This window comes from Chlamydotis macqueenii, chromosome 8, assembly GCF_036417535.1.
Source record: "Chlamydotis macqueenii isolate bChlMac1 chromosome 8, bChlMac1.mat, whole genome shotgun sequence".
NCBI lineage: Eukaryota > Metazoa > Chordata > Aves > Otidiformes > Otididae > Chlamydotis > Chlamydotis macqueenii.
Window position 1 is genome coordinate 6,553,490 of NC_141563.1, and position 16,383 is coordinate 6,569,872.

A 16,383-nucleotide genomic window follows, 5' to 3' on the forward strand; every position below is an offset into this window, starting at 1 on the left:
GACTAACACCCTCATGTCTCCCCCTGTTAGTCTTTGCTGAATATCAGATTAAGTTCTTGTGCCCATCCTTTGCGAGGGTGACAAGTACTTTATGCAGGTTAACCCAGGATCTCTGCAACGAGCTGAGGTGACATACAGGTCTCCTACCACTTTGCTGATTGCCTAACAAGATTCATTAAATTAATGGTTTATTTCACACAATAATCAATGTTCCACTCTCCTCTTGTTTTGCATTGTTCAGTACGACCTTTTGCTTGAGTTTGTGACAAAATATTATTTCCTTTATGAAATAACAGTCACAGCTTAAAAGCCTGAAATCAGGAACTCCTGTCATCTCACCTCCTTTTTTTGCTTCTTACTCAGCAAAAGTTCCAGACTATTTCTTTTTGTAAAACAACTTTCCAGGTGACCTTTTAGAAGTCAGCTCTCTGGATCTGTTTCCATTTAACCTGTGAATAATGGCTTTTCTTTGCTGAAGTGTTCTGAGCTCCGTGTAACAGCAAGATATTTATGAAGGTGCATTGAAGTCCATTTACAAAGCAGAAATATTTTATATCAGCTCTACAAGGTGACAATTTGCTATGATGAACAGGTGTCCCAGGGCTCTTTTCTTTTGCATTTCCTTTAATAACTAATGTTTAATAACACTTACTAAAATAAATACGTGGTCTGATTTCTGTAAATGCATACTTTTCCCTCTAACAACACACATATTTTGCAAGGTAATATTGTAATGAAAAAGGTTCCATGGTTGTTTTAAGGAAATTACACTTCTTTGTTTCTCCTAGAAGATAAAAATGACAGCCATGGACATTATGTTTCGCTCAAAACCACTTAAGCGTGTATGAAATGATCAAGGTTCAGGTACATACGTAAAACCACATGCCACAGAGAACTGTCATCCCATCAGTGGTCTGGGAATCCTGAACGGTGGCTTCATGGTGGCTAAGGGATCCAAGCCTTGTGTGTCTAGCCTGACAGTGATGTATTTTACTTTCACTATAAAGAATTGCACTGAAGTTGCCTCAAATTTAATCTAATAAATAATACTTTGCTTTCTCAAAGGCATAGATTTAAATAAGGAAAATTTGTAAAATCTTAGTGAAATTTACTTTAAAGACAAGCATTTTTTTTTCTCAGGCAAAACTCTCGCAAACATAGGTTGAAAGCTTCTCCAGGTAAGAACTTTATGAAAGGACGTTATAATCATTTTGATAGTGCAGCTCTAACCATTATTAAGATACGAATGAAATGTCTTCCTGACTGGAAAAATAATTTGTTTTTCTTAATTAGACACTGCCGCTTCCCCTCTATATTTGTTCTGCACAACATGCTTACTCTGTGGAGAAGAGACACATTCTCAGCAACCTCTCTGAGCAAGAATTCCTCCCCCTCCCCTTTAAGAATTGCCTTTAATCTTTGTTATAAGTGGAAGAATTATAGTATTCTGCCTACACTTCCTGGAAACTCAGCCTAGGCTCGTGTGTCTGCTTTTATCAAAGTATCCATCAAAGGTCAGGTAATTTTCCATACTCATCTAGAGACAAAGATGCTACCTATCTTGATGAATCAGTTCAAGAGTGTTAGTGCTTCTCCCTCAAAATGAATCAGATACAATCACTAAGAAAATGATGGACATTATTTCCATGACTCTGAGTGTGTTCAGAATTACAGTCTTGTCCCATTCCGCAGCTTCTTCCACTGTGGTCCCCAATCCCACTCTTCCCTGGCTTTGGAGTTGGTGACCAGAGACGAGGGGCCAAGCAGCAAATTAGCGGCTAACCAGTCAGCAGAGCTAAGTTCTGCACTAGTTCTGGCAGCTGTCAGGAAGTATGAGGTCAATCAGAGAGCACGGGACAACACAACTGCTGGTTTTAAAAAAGATTGAAAAAAAAAAGAAAAAAGAAAAGGCTTTCTTCACACTGCCACTTAAGAAATGCTGGAGATAAGCCACGAGGTTTTCATCCTCTTTAGACTAACATGTAAAATGGTGATCATGCCTTCTGTACTTACCTACCCCTTACATAGGAAGGAAATTCCCTGATTTATTAGGAAAAAAAAAAAACCACGGTCCTTGTTTTAGCACCAGGACTGCCGCTGCTACTCCAAGCTATCAATATGTCAGCACATTCATTGTAAGCCATTTCAAAGGTAATCATTTCCAAAACATATAAGGGATTTAGGAGCCTAAGTGATCCTCAAGAAGTCCACTATATCCATCAAAAGAAAAAAAAAAAAAAAATTAAAAAAAAATCTGTCAGCTTCTCCAGCAACAATACAAAGAAATCTGACAGAAATCAGTTTGTGCTGCAAGGATCCTAACACGACCCACAAAGACTAAAATATTTTCTTTCATTACTTAATTCTTATCTTGGCATTACAGCAGTAACACAAAATTTGCTTGACATCTTAACTTAAAAAGACTTGAAACAGCCAACAAATCCGTTTTCTTTTTTCTCCTCAAACACCTCTTACACCTGAGTAAAGATATTAAATATTTCTATACAATGTTTTGCACTTACATTTCCTACCAACAGCCATTTTGCAAGTGTTAGTGCTGATTAAAGATAGGAAAATAACAGCTACACCTTGTCCTGGTTTTGGCTAAACCACCACGCACCTCAAAAAAGAGAGCATGTCATGGTTTTTCAGTAGGATCTTCCTCCTACTTCCATCTCAATTCTATGCCATTAAATTCCTTTAAATGGGAACTATGCTGCCCTTTGTTCAAACTGCAACTTAACACGTTCTAAAAATTGTAATTCTGCATTTCCTGACATCACACAGATCTAGTGTAGATTGTTATAAATGTTATCAGTATTAATGCGATCTACTTTAACTGTGGCATCTACTTTAAAACATTTCACTCCTTTTGGCAAGAAGCAGGAATGCCTCATAAAACATAAAAGCCCTTTGTCAAACAAATAACATCAACAAATGCAATGTTGATTTTGATACCAATAATTGAAAACAATACAAATTAATGATAACACTAACATGACACAAGTAATTTTGATGGTTATAAATACAAGAGAAACAATTGTAATCCTCAGAAATAAGTAGGAAAGAGCTACCTACGGGTTGCCCTTGGTCAAGACATGCAGGAATGTCCCAGGTTTGGCACTAACCACTCCAAACAAACGGACATTTAACAAGACCTCACTAGGCATTTTAACAAGAACAACAACAAAAAGAAACCCAAAAATAAAAAACCACCTACATCAACACAGCTGACCAGAATTCCAGATTACTTCTTCAATTCTGATCCAAATATTGGAAGAGTAGCTACAAAAAAGCCTGATTTGTTTCATTTACAACATTGCCAGAACTTCAGCAGAGAATTACACCCCAGAAAGTTGCAGATATGAATGACTTTCATAACGTATGATGACTCTTTATACTAAAATAGCACATGCATATGTTGTTCCAAAAGGCATTATCTGGGGAGCAAAGGTAATTACTCCAGAGTTGGCAAATGTCCATTTGTATGGCCAGTGCCAAGCCCTAGTGCTTTTCCTTTCCTAACGCTTACAGACATTCACCAAGATCTTTCATTCTGCGGTCACAGACAGCTTTTTTGGTCCAAGTTTTGGTCCAGTTCTTGTACGATGCTACAAAATCTAGTTATACTAAATTTTCCATACAATAATCATTAATAATTGATCTGCATTTAACAAGTTCTTATCTTAATTACACCAATCTGATTCATAGAAGTGGTGACCTTTCAAAACTACAAATTAACCAAAGCAAAGGGTGCTTTAAAGAGTATGGTCCTTGTCTTAGATTAAGCTTTCTGAAGCAATAGAGTCATTTTCTCTTGTGATCATTTTGTCATCATAAATATGAAAATCTGTAGGTGCATGGCACTTCACTACAGAAGATGCCCACCATCATCAAAAAGCTTAAGAAGAAAAGAGTATTTCTAGCTGCAGAAAGTTTTAAGTAGCAATTCCATAAATACAGCACAAACTTTACATCGAGTAACACAGGTATAATAATACACCGAATATATTTTCACTCTCTACGCAGAGAAGAGAATCCTGTAGTGGAAAAATGGTATGTGACAGTAAAATCTGCCATGAGATAAAGAGACAAGGCCTACTTCCTGAAAACTGGGTACTTACGTTCGCAACCTTCATGTCACTCTATACATGCGATTTCTTAGTTTTTAAAAACATCCTCACAAAAAAAAAAAAAAAAATCCAGAAACTCTATGAAAAGCCACAATGCTGCTCTTCCCAGACTTTATCAGCAGGATTGAGATGCGTATATCTCGTTGCTTAGATCTGCCCCTTGGGGTTAAGGGAGTACTGATAGCAAGAGGACGTTTTCCTCTTCTGTGTAGGACAGTGCCAGAAGACTTTTATCAATGAGTTTTGCAGATACTTGCTGACAGCACAGGAGCGCTGAAACTCAGGGACTCTGGCTGCTATCTCAGGCCTTGCAGTATGATGTAGAGGCTTTCTATCAATTTTCCCCATCCTTCTCTTTCCCTGTCCTTCCAGACGCTCTGTTCCCCACTGCCATCTCCGTCCCAGTATCCAATCTCTTCTCTTAAACCAGTTTCATCATCCTTCCTCTGATGCTTTGTGGCAGCAGTAGCTGTACCATCACATCCCAACTCCCTGTCCCACACTGATCTCCCCTCACTTGGCTTCATACCTGATGAGAACTTCTTTCTGAATGTTAATTCTTATAACTACAGGAGATTTCACTAAAAAGATGCCAATTGCATCTGCTGACACAGTAAAGATCTGATGTCAGACATAAATTAGAAGATTTATCACCCTAACAATCATTGCCATGCTTTTCAAAGAATACCATAAAGATTTTAAGTGATTGCGTTGGTTTTGGTTAGTGAAGGGAGGGCTACAGCGGCAGTTCTGGAAGAAGCTTCTAGAAGTTGTTTCCCCTTTGTTCAGTGGACTCGACTGGGCCTAGGGCGGACCCGCTGCTGGCCAGGGCCGAGTCAATTGGTAGCAGAATGTTCCCTCATAACGCCTCTGCGATAATGTATTTAGGAACACGAAAAGAGAAGGGGAAAAAAAAAAAAAAAGGTGCGAGTCCTGTGGGCCTTGCAGGCCTCAACCTTGTGGCCTCACGCCGGGCGGTGACTGGGCCTGACTCGGCCCAGCCCGGCTGAGAGAAGTGGAGATGTGAAGAGACCCTGAGAGGCGTCTGCCAGCCTGTTGTGAAGGATTTCTGGTGAGAGGAACGGCTGCAGACGCCAAGGGCAGTGCAGAAGCAGGGGAACAGTAATGCAGCTCCTGGCCAGAATTCCCCTGCAGCCTGTGGTGCAGCCCATGGTGAGGCCGGCTGTGCCCCTGCAGCCCAGGGAGCCCACAGAGGAGCAGAGATCCCCCTGCAGCCCGGGGAGCCCACGGAGGAGCAGAGATCCCCCTGCAGCCCGGGGAGCCCACGGAGGAGCAGAGATCCCCCTGCAGCCCAGGGAGGACCCCACACCAGGGCAGGCGGGTGCCTGAAGGTGGCTGTGGCCCGTGGAGGCCCCGCTGCGGCAGCCGTTCCGGAGGGGCCGCACCCCGTGGAAGAGATGACCCACGCCGGAGCAGTTTCACAAAGGACTGCAGCCCGTGGGAGGGACCCCACGCTGGAGCAGGGGAGCAACGTGAGGAGTTCTTCCCCCGAGGAGAAACCAGTGGTGTAAAGCAACATGTGGTGGACTGACCGTAACCCCCATCCCTTCTTGCCCCCCTGTGCCGCTGGGAGGGTGGGGGTGGGGGGAAGGAGGCAGAGATAATTGAACAGAAAGTTAAGGCCCAGGAAGAGGGAGGGGTGACAGGAAGTTGTTTTTGTTCTTTTCCTCATTATCCTGCTTTTGTTTTAATAATAAATAAATATTTTTCCCCAAGTCGAGTCTGTTTTGCCAGTAATGGTAACTTAAATGATCTCTCCCTGTCCTTATCTCAAACCTCAACCCTTTTTGTATTACATTATCTGTCCCCTGTTCCATTGCAGGGTGGGGGGATTGAGCGCGAGACCGCGTAGCTTGGTCCCAAGCAGGGCTAAACAATGCCAGTGATTTTTTTTTAAAAAAGAATGTAGGGTTAGGTACCTGTTTCCTGTTACCTGTGGCTGCTCATTGCCACAAGGAAAAGCTGATGTAACAGATAGGGCTCAGATTTTACAGAAAGACAATATTATTAAACAGTTATTACACAATACATCACCTGCATTCCAGACTCTACTCACAGCTGTAGCTTATGATCAACTAGTGTAACAGCACACACAGCCATTCCAAACCCTTAGCATTTCACAACAAAATCTTTTCACTCCAACTTGCAGCCATCTAGACCCCAAAGTCCTTATGACCCTGAACTCCAAACTCAGCAAATGAATCACAATCAATTCCACAAAAATCTCCCCCTCTGTAGAGTTCAATAAATATCCTATACTGTGATATGGATCCAGGTCACTGATGGCAGGCAATTCCCAGAGCCTGTGCCTACAGAGTTCACCATCTGATATTCACGAAGCGTGATGTCATCCTCTGCAAACCTGAGGATAAGTTCTGCATTTCTTTCTCCTTGCTTTTTTCAAGAGAAGAGAGTTATAGTGTGATTTTTTTTTCAATTAAATAAATCTGTTAGGTCAGTAACAGGTCAAAATGAATTTATTATTGTCATTACTATTTAGGAACACTTAGGTATGAGAACGTTGGACACAACATAAAAATTTTCTGAACTGAACAGAACGTGGTCCCTCTCTTTCGTATACAGATGCTGTTCACATTAGCTCATCTCCCGCAGATAGAGTATCAGCTACAAGAACGGAGAATCAGAGGGGTGAGCCTGTATGCTCTCCTGAACAAGACAGTGAATGCGTGTGTTTGTAACACATCATCAACACATTCTGTTGTTTGTTTGCCTTACTGCACTCACTGGTGAGAGAACACATTAAGTTAATGAAAGGATTAAACAGCTGGAGAAAACAATCGTTTCAGATAAATACATTGCCTTTGTATGGCACCTGATTTTTCACTTGTTTCTATATAGCAAGAGAAGAGCTTTGGAGCAGTGTAAGTTTTTACCTGCAGCAGTTTTATTGTTAAGAGTTATCATCCAGGAATACGTGCATCAGTTGTTGTCACATAAAGAAGTTATAAGAGCACAGCGTGAGACCTGCAGCCCGTGGACCTACGTAGAAGAGTTTATTTTGGATCCAGGGAATAATATATTCAGTTTTATGCTGCTTTGAGTAAGATGTTGTATGTCCCTTTTTCAGAAAAGGAAATAAAAAGCACAGGGGACTGTGCAAGCTCTTTGGCTGGGCACATTTGATACTATTACTCTTTCCCTTATCTGTCTTTCCTCTTGCCTCTGTACTACTCCTTTTTAAGAAGTATCCATGCTGTCCAGAATCAGATCATAAACCCTTTGAGGACAAGATTTTATTTCATCCTACGTTTGTACAGCACCTGGCCCAACAACAACGCTTGATCATGATGGTGGCCATTAGCCCTGCTCTACACACTGGTCACAGTCGCACACACACAGGAGCAGCTCCCTCCCAAACTTGCCAAGCGTTCAGTATTCACAACTTTAGAAAAAGTTTCGGAAAAGATTAACTTGCATCTGCACACTCCAATTTTTCACATCATCTCAGTGACCAACACATGGAGATCTTCTGAAAATCTGATCATTTTCTTCTCTGAAAAAGAACCCCAGTTCTCAAGTGTTTTGGAGCTTACAGTCAAAACTGGAGGTGTCTCCTTTGAACAGCTTTCTCAGGGCAGCTAACAGGAAAGCAGAACTTGGAGTCTGAAGATCCTCAGTAAGTTAATTTATTTTCTTATTCTAATATAAAGCCATAGAAAATTCAACAAAATACAGGGAAAAAAAACCCAAAAAGATAAAATGATTCCCATAAGACACTTGAAAGCCTTTTCAGACTTTCCACTGACGTCACCACTGAGGTGAGACAGGTGAGCAGCAATTCTGTTGCAAAGAGAAACAGGCTGTACCACTGAAAATGGCACATCTGACCTGCTCTGTGTTATTAAAATGTCTTCATCGCTCAGGGAAGAGCCTTTTTTAGAAGGTGTGGTTTGCAAACAATCCTTCCCTTGCCAGTTAAGGCATGCTTCTGCCATGACGACACGCTGCTTGACATCTCTGGAGCAGAATCACTTCCACATTTACAATGGCTCTCTTCCCAACTTTATCACAAAAACCTAAACCAAATTGCAACAAACACTTCTCTGTATCCTCAGGGGGCTGCAAAACTGCATCTTCGCAGGCCCTTAAGCCTAGCATGAATCACAGCAGGAAGAGAAATGCAGCTGCCGCTGTTTTATTAGCTTTTGGAATAACCTGATCCTCAAATCTTGGAATTTTTGTGGGACCTGTTCTCCTAGACTCTTCTCTGATTACTAATGAATTTACTACATCCTGCATTGGTTCAAAAGGCATCTGCAGGCGAGATTTCTATGAACGGCATGCCTCTATAAATACTACCTTACTACATATTAAAACTTATGTAATCTGTAAACTTATCTAACCTGTAAATTTTTTATGCTGAGGGTGGTGGAGCAGTGTCCCAGGTTGCCCAGAGAGGCGGTGGATGCCCCATCCCTGGAAACATTCCAGGCCAGGTTGGCCGGGGCTCTGAGCAACCTGATCTGGCTGGAGATGTCCCTGCTCCTGGCAGGGGGGTTGGACTGGGTAGGCTTTAACGGGCCCTTCCAACCCAAACCGTTCTGCGATTCTGTGATTCTATATCACTTCAAAATCCTCACAGCCAAACCGGCCAATCTTCAGAAAAGTATAAAGTGCTAAATTCAGGAGGCCAAATATTACTGGATTTTATCAAAGCATCACCTCTGATTATTTCAAAATCTCTAAGTATTAGGAAATCTTGAACCATTAATATAAATGCTAAGTAACTCTTTATAGATCTCTCATTCATTTCCTTGAAATGCCTCCCTTGTATTCAGCATCATTCCACTGCAAAACTTCTGAACTACGTCATTGACACTGGCTTGAGCTGTTATTATTCCTAAGAGCAAGAATATCGGGTGGCTCTTGGAAACGTTTATTTCTAAGTCATTTGATTAGCAGACTAGGATAGCTACTAAGTTGTACTAGCGCGTATTTCTTACTGCTGTTTCATATCTTTCCCTCAAACGTCAACCACATTTCGTACTTCTGACTAACTAGACGGCAGGTGTTTGGAGGATGTAGAAAAGTCTTTCAGTTCTGTTAAGGCAGCACAGTTGAGCACAGAAGCATTAATGAAACTGCAAACAAGGCCAAGTATTCTCGTGTACTTACTGGGCAGTTTCAAGCGTCATAAATGTCATAGTTCCACTCAGACACACAGATGTATGGCCCAGGCATGCGCATTCACACGTTATTTGGGGATGTGCTTACAAGACACCTCAGGCAATAATCTCTCAGTGCTATCAGGGATGAAGTAAAAAAAAAATGACACATAATTTTAAAAATATATGTTTCATTATCATTTAAATTATTCCAGGAAAGAGTGATATGAATAACGAAATCCTCCAGATACTCTATTCGAAACTCTAATGAGCCAAAAGACTTATCTAAGGTGTACATGCATGTGATTCTGCATTCCTTTTAGACCGCTGATCAAGAAGGTTAACTAAACTGCTGCAGTATCTACATTGGTCATCTTTCCTTCCATTATGCAAGTGTAGGATTTTAAATCATATACCGACAGAGTCAGCTTGGTCAGCATTTCTCTCGGTTTATGTTTATAAATGCTACCACTGTGATTCCTAAGCCACCTGATTTACTAGACAGGCTCACCACTGCATTTACCCCTAAGCGTGGAGGATGCTCTGTAAGATGAAGCCTTTTGCAGCGATGCTCTGTTTAGAACACCTTCTCGTCTCATCCGCAGACACTGGAAGTAAAAAGCTGCCAGTCCTGTTCTTGTGTCCTACAAGGACGCATTGACCCACTTCAGTTATTTTGCCCAACGGTGGTTAAAATGGAGACTACAGTTGACATGATCACGTTTTAGAGAATTCCAGATTTGCTGAAGCTAAGCACAGTATGAGTTGTTCTCAATCAGCACGAAAGTATCGGCTCCCCATTGACAGCACCTGTGCTTTAGGGCTCAGAACAAGGTAGGAATTTATGCACAAGTTATCTGTTCCATACTTTTCATTTTCTTTCCTCAGATACGCTAGTCAAAATACTGTAAAGCACAACCAGTTTCTTCAGATTAATTTGTGGTAGTTTACAGGTTGCAAGAGACAAGGTTCCATCAGAATATTTAAGGAATTATGACTCTACATTTTACAACAAGGTAAGCTTTACTGCCTTCAACTTAACAGATAATGAAATTGAGATCTGGAGAAATGAGAATGACTTAGCACTTCATGCCGTGAGTGTCTGAGACAGCCCAGACTGCAGCTGACTTCTGTCTCTTAGATCGTATTCTAGAAGCTTGACTATGCTCTGCCATTTACCTTCTCCTTCTTTCCACCTACATATGTCATAAGCATCCAGAAACAGTTCAGGGCCTAATACTAACCTAAATATTCCATTCACAGCTTCTGCAATGTATATGATTACCTGGAAAGGCTTTACAGGCCGTGTATTTTTGTACCACCTCAGCTGAGGCTCTGTGTTGCACTACATTTCCCTGAGTGTAACATCTTTCAGCTCACGTAGGACATATACGCTCCATTTAATGAACTGATATTTCCTTATATGCTGTAGAGAAAGCTTCCTGGTATGGCTTAATTTTTCTGATAGACAGCTAGCTTGATTATTTCTCTTTTTGTCCGGAGAATAATGTATTTCAAAAGGCAATTAAAAATATTGCTCCGTGGAGCCCACATTTTTGCAACAACAACAAAAAGTCATTCACGCACCACAAAAGGTACCGCTAGCGCTCTGTGCAGGGTGGGGGGATTACGAGTGGAGAACAGAGAGATTGTAAGAGAAGTCTTTGAAACTAGAGAATAGAAACCTAAGCAAGCAGGCTAGCTGAGGAGGCACCGAGACAGAGGGAATAACTGGAAGAACAGTACTGCAAAGCAGTGTATAAAAGAGAAGAAAAAAAAAAAGTGGATTCTGTTAGCTATACAACACTATGGATGGTATAAGCTGGCACTGAAGTGCTCACAGCTAGTTTCTAGAATCCTGGCTCTGAAGGCTCCAAACTGCTTTACTTGAAAGGGAAAGCAGCCTGGAAATAGATAAAATGCTGTAGCAGTCACTGAAACACAGCGAACAAGAGCTGTTTGCAAGCGTACGGGCTGCCTGGAAATACCTCGGGACACACGGTACAACACTCTGAGAACAGTAAAGCTGCAGGGAAAAAAAAATCAGCTTTGGCAACTGTATCTGTTATTTTAATCTTGATAGTTACAGGAGGAAGAGAGTTTTGCAACTTGAAAACTTTTTACCATTTTTTGCACAGAACTGCTTCAGGGCCTAAACTGAGCTTTGAAGAAAGGAAACTATTGCCCCCAAAATGTTTTGGATGTTCTGCACTTCATAAGTTTGCCTGAAAGAAGTAGCTGCTTGATTTCTAGTTATATACAATTAAAGACGAATAAACGTGAACGACAGACCTCCCTGCACAACGCAGAAAGCAGGGCGAGCCTGTGACGCAAAACACGAGGTGACGTGGAGACACTGGAGCTAACTCTGGACGGGGTAGCTGAATGAGGACGAAGAAAGGTCAAACCATGACAGCAGAGAGTTCCTCGTGGGTTAATTTGCTCTTGCCTTGCTGCTGGGACAGACGTACGCTTATGAATATTAACTCTTAAAACTAGGTCGATAATGTAAACAGAGTACGGAATATTTTCACGGCCTGCTGTTCTCCGCTCCCTGCTCCCAGCACGGTACGCTGCAGATAGGTCACTGGAGTCAGACAACAGTGCTTGATTCCTGATGCTAGGAATATTGTGAAAAGTCACTTCATCCTCTTTACTCCCCCCACTTCTTCTGCCTTATCTCACTACACATGCGATGCTTCTAACACACGGTTGATTTCTTCTTCAAAACCTAAATATGTAAATGTTAAGTTCATCAAATTAAAACTAAAGGAAGCGGATCCAACATACCATGTCCCTGAGAGTGGCTTTTCTTCATGGCAGTTTTGCTGCTTTAGGTCTATACTGGTAAAACGCTTTCCATATGTCAATATACTACCGTGAGCGAATACAGAATGACTCGCAAATCATAGAATCATGGAATGGTTTGGGTGGGAAGGGACCTTCAAAGCCCACCCAGCCCAACCCCCCTGCCAGGAGCAGGGACATCTCCAACCAGATCAGGTTGCTCACAGCCCCGGCCAACCTGGCCTGGAATGTTTCCAGGGATGCGGCATCCACTGCCTCTCTGGGCAACCTGGGCTCTACAACCCTCAGTGCAAAACATTTCTTCCTGGTGTCTAATCTGAATCTACCTCCCTCTATTTTGAAACCATTCCCCCTCATCCTGTCACACCAGGCCCTGCTGAAGAGTCTCTCCCCACCTTTCCTGCAGCCCCCTTTAGGCACTGGAAGGCCGCTCTAAGGTCTCCCTGGAGCCTCCTCTTCTCCAGGCCTCACAGCAAAGGTGCTCCAGCACTCTGATCATCTGCATGGCTTCCTCTGGACCCTCTCCAATGTCTTTTCCATACTACGTAAGAAAGACCCATTAGCCCAGAACTAATGCCTCTTGCCCTATCTGCAGTTACAATTGATAAACCACATCAACAACCCAGCCATGTGCTCGTTGTGTTTGTGGTTTAGCTGAATGGGCAAATACAATTAGATGTCTGGTCCAAACCAGTAGCTAATTCTAGTCCAGGAGCCACGTAGCTGTGTTGGTGCGCTGCTGTGCTCCCATTTACGTGTGTCCGGCTGGTGGCTTAGGTACAACACCATAACGAAACTGAACGGCTTCCAGTTGAGAACTGGCGGTGCCCTAACGTCTTCAACTTCACCTTCTTCTACCTTAACACCTCCCCTCCTGCCAGAGCAATTCTTCTTATCCTTCACGTAAAATGAGCCAGCTTTGCCACTTAAAATTTAGGTCATCCTTCACCAATCAGTGAAAAAGCTTTTCAAAGAAAGTCAAAGCCATAGGATGAGCTATGACGACGCTGATGTCTGTGTGAAGAAAACGTAACACTTCCAGGTGGAAACCTCCACGGCTGGTGGGCATGGAGACTGCACGGTCCCAGATTTCGTGTGCCTGCTGAAGCTTGGTACCTTTAACTCGGAAAATGAAAGAGTCACACCCAAAACTATCAAGCAATTACTTCACTTCCTGAAGTATAAGTGGCGGCTCAGAAGTGGGTGAAGGCTTTTGAAAGCTGTCAAATTGCTAATACTTTTGTGGACTGTGGGGGAGGAACACAAATTAATGATCTAATGGAAAAAAAAAAAAAGAGTGCTTGCCCTGCGAGCATTTATTTTTCTTTTTTTCTAAATGCAAGCAAAGGGTTTTTTATTTTTTTTTTTGGGGGGGGGGGTAGGGGGGAAGGGCAGGTTGTTGGAGTTTTTGATTTTTTTTTTTTTTTTTAATTGGGTTGTTCTGGGTTCTTTAGGGGTTTGCAGGTTGTTCTTGGGTTGGTTTTTTTTATAAACAGGCATTGATGCATTGTATCAGGTATGCTAGCATAAATTTTTTTATTCATATGTAAGCCTAGATATTAGAAGGTGTTATGTTATCAATCTCATACTAAAGATTTTAAGAAACACACGTCTGACAACTAAAGATTTTACTAAAGCTCGCTGTTCCGTGTAGGTAGAGATGAAAGACTAACAAATAGTGCACAAAGCACTGATGAATTTAATGGGATATTTCAGCAGTGCATATGTTTACAAGGACAGATGGAACTCTTGTACAGGTACATCCACAAATACCATTACTCATCTATTTTTACCAAGATAACCAGCTGGATGTGTCTTCGGTTTGGTGGATTTACACAGTGAAAAGGCCTTTGCGCAGGCTCTAGGTATTCCTAACTTTTTTTTTTTTTCTTCTCCTTTTGATGTAGTTTGATGCTCTTAAAAGTGGCGTGGTGATTACAAGAGATTAGAGATGTTTTATAGGATGTCTGCTCTTGCGGTGGAAGTCAGACAAGCTTAAAATTTCTCCTGCTCTGTCTTCAAAATCACTAAGTACAATAGGGCCTCGGAGAATAATAACAACAACAATAGTAATAACAAAACAAGTCCTACAGGCCACCCAACACTTACTGACAAGTGCCTGAAAATTATTCTTGCCATGAAGGCAAAGCCTACACCACCTTTTCTGAGTGTTGCTCCTCCGTAAGACTGTCCAGTTGCCCGAACTGTGCCAAACCACATGGTGAAAACAAGGCCTGTGAGGTTGAATACTCGATATTACGGCGTGAGACTGTTAATTGCTTCAAGTGTACTAGAGAGGAGTTAAAACTTAGCATTTCTTTGAGGCTCTTCTGTTTAGTAGAAGTACGTAGAGAGGAACTGGCTCGAGCTAGACTACTGTGTGTGGATAAAGAAAATAACTATTACTTGAAATAAAATCCTGCTACCCCTCTTTCTCTCTTCCAGCCCTCTCTGTTAGCTAACACACCGACTGACTGTGGAGGTGGCAGAGACAGCAGACAGTAACCTGCCCTTTTTGGAGAAAAGGGAGCGGTGGGAAGTCTCAGAAAGACTTATAAAACGGAAAGTAGGACAGCAGATTAAAAAAAAAAAGACAGGAAAAGCAAGAGATTTTGTTCTTTTCCTCTAAAGTACAGCATTCACTTGTTTTCTTATAATATCCAACAGCTACCACTCAGATTTATTCAGTGCTGCCTCTCTTCAGAGACCTGAAGGACAAGAGAACTAATGCTGAGGCTTCAAATGCTCTTCTTAGCTGGTTATCAACTGAAGGCAGATCATTTTCTTACTTATATCAGTATAAACCCAGAGCTACTGTAGTGACGTGATGACAGAAGCATGCAGAAATTCAGTGTCTGTGAAAAGAGGTTTCAGCCCTGCGTATAATTTGCTGCCATTTCAGAATAGAAGTTTCAAGCCACTTTTTAGGGTAAACGTTACTTTAGAGAAAAGCTTTTGTGTCTGCCATCAACTATCCCAAATTACGCTAATTAGCTAAACAGATGGAAGGTACATACACATAGAATGCTGCATATTCCTTTCAAGAAAATATTTACTTAAACATAGATTCATTTTTTGTCTCAATATGAAATATTACCTCAAAATTAATTGCTAGTCTTGCTACTCACATTCTCTTTCACATCTAGCATGTTTTGCAAGATCAGCCTTTTGGGCTCTCTCTTTCTTATAAAATTTAAAAAAGTCAAGAGACAAATTCACCTGCAGCGGGGTAATTAGACAGACAATTCAAAATTTTCAAGGCTGTTTTAGCAGTAGTTTTTGGATAACAAACAAAGAATTTAAATTTTATAAAATTAATATAAAATAAGTAATTTCCCAAGTGTGGAAATTAACTTACAACATTTAGATTTTTTACTAAGCCCACTGCAGTAAAAATCAGAATTTGAGGAACTGTAAGCAGATTCTGAGATCAGGGAGTGGCTAAAATGGATGGGGAAGATTTTTTTTCTTGAAGGATTTAAAGACAGAAAACAATGTACTGAATCATGAGATGAAACCAAACATAAAGACTGCATTGAACAGGTTCACATAAGAGATCTAAATGTGTTCTTTTTCAAACACAATCACTTTTTTTTTTTTAATGGTCCATATAACACTGTCACGTATGACCGTGCGGAAGACATTTTAGCCTTGCACACTACGCGGCAATCTTCCTGCTCTAGGTTCCAACACCACTGCATACAATTGCGTTCTAGTTTCTGAACAAAGATGTTATTTCTCCACTTTGCAAAGCTTATAATTTGTTTTACCTCTACTAAGGACATAAACAGATCAAAATGAGAGAAAGAAATATCAGTTGCTACCTACCTTGGACAAAAGCATCCTGTCTCAGAAGTGCAACGCCGAACGCTAAGAGTTTAAGCCACAAAAACATGGTTATTTCTGGAAATCAGGCGTATCCTTATGAAACAGCATGTGTCTCTCTCTGGAAAGCAAAATAAGTGTTATCTGTCTGCAAAAGAATTTCTCAGCAAAACTTGAACCAAAAAGGAGAATAACTAGGCACGTACATTGCACTGCCTGCTTATCTGTGAAGGAGTTTCTTCCTCTGTTACCCCAAACTAACCACTTGCAAACTCGCTATGCAGTTTAGTGATGTCAGAGACAATTACTTCTTCAAAAAAAAAAATTCTTTCAGTTTCCAGGAAGTCAAGAGGGTTTTTCTTAAGTTGCTACAGTAGTGCTAAGCTTCCTTAATTCAAATGAAATAGATTATTTTCAGCCGTTTCTTTCTACTCAGGAGCTAAACAAGACTTAACTTTTCAAAGAACTGA

At 41.3% G+C, this 16,383-nt stretch overlaps 1 protein-coding gene across 1 annotated transcript in view; it reads right to left on the reverse strand.

The window, feature by feature from the left end:
• PTPRC (protein tyrosine phosphatase receptor type C) overlaps positions 1–16,034 on the reverse strand; it is a 60,778-nt gene extending 44,744 nt beyond the window's left edge. Inside the window, exon 1 of the mRNA XM_086754109.1 lies at positions 15,917–16,034. Coding sequence (XP_086610235.1) covers positions 15,917–15,931 — 15 coding nt within the window. The 5' untranslated portion in view covers positions 15,932–16,034. The remainder of the gene's footprint in view (positions 1–15,916) is intronic.
• Positions 16,035–16,383: the final 349 nt, after the last annotated feature.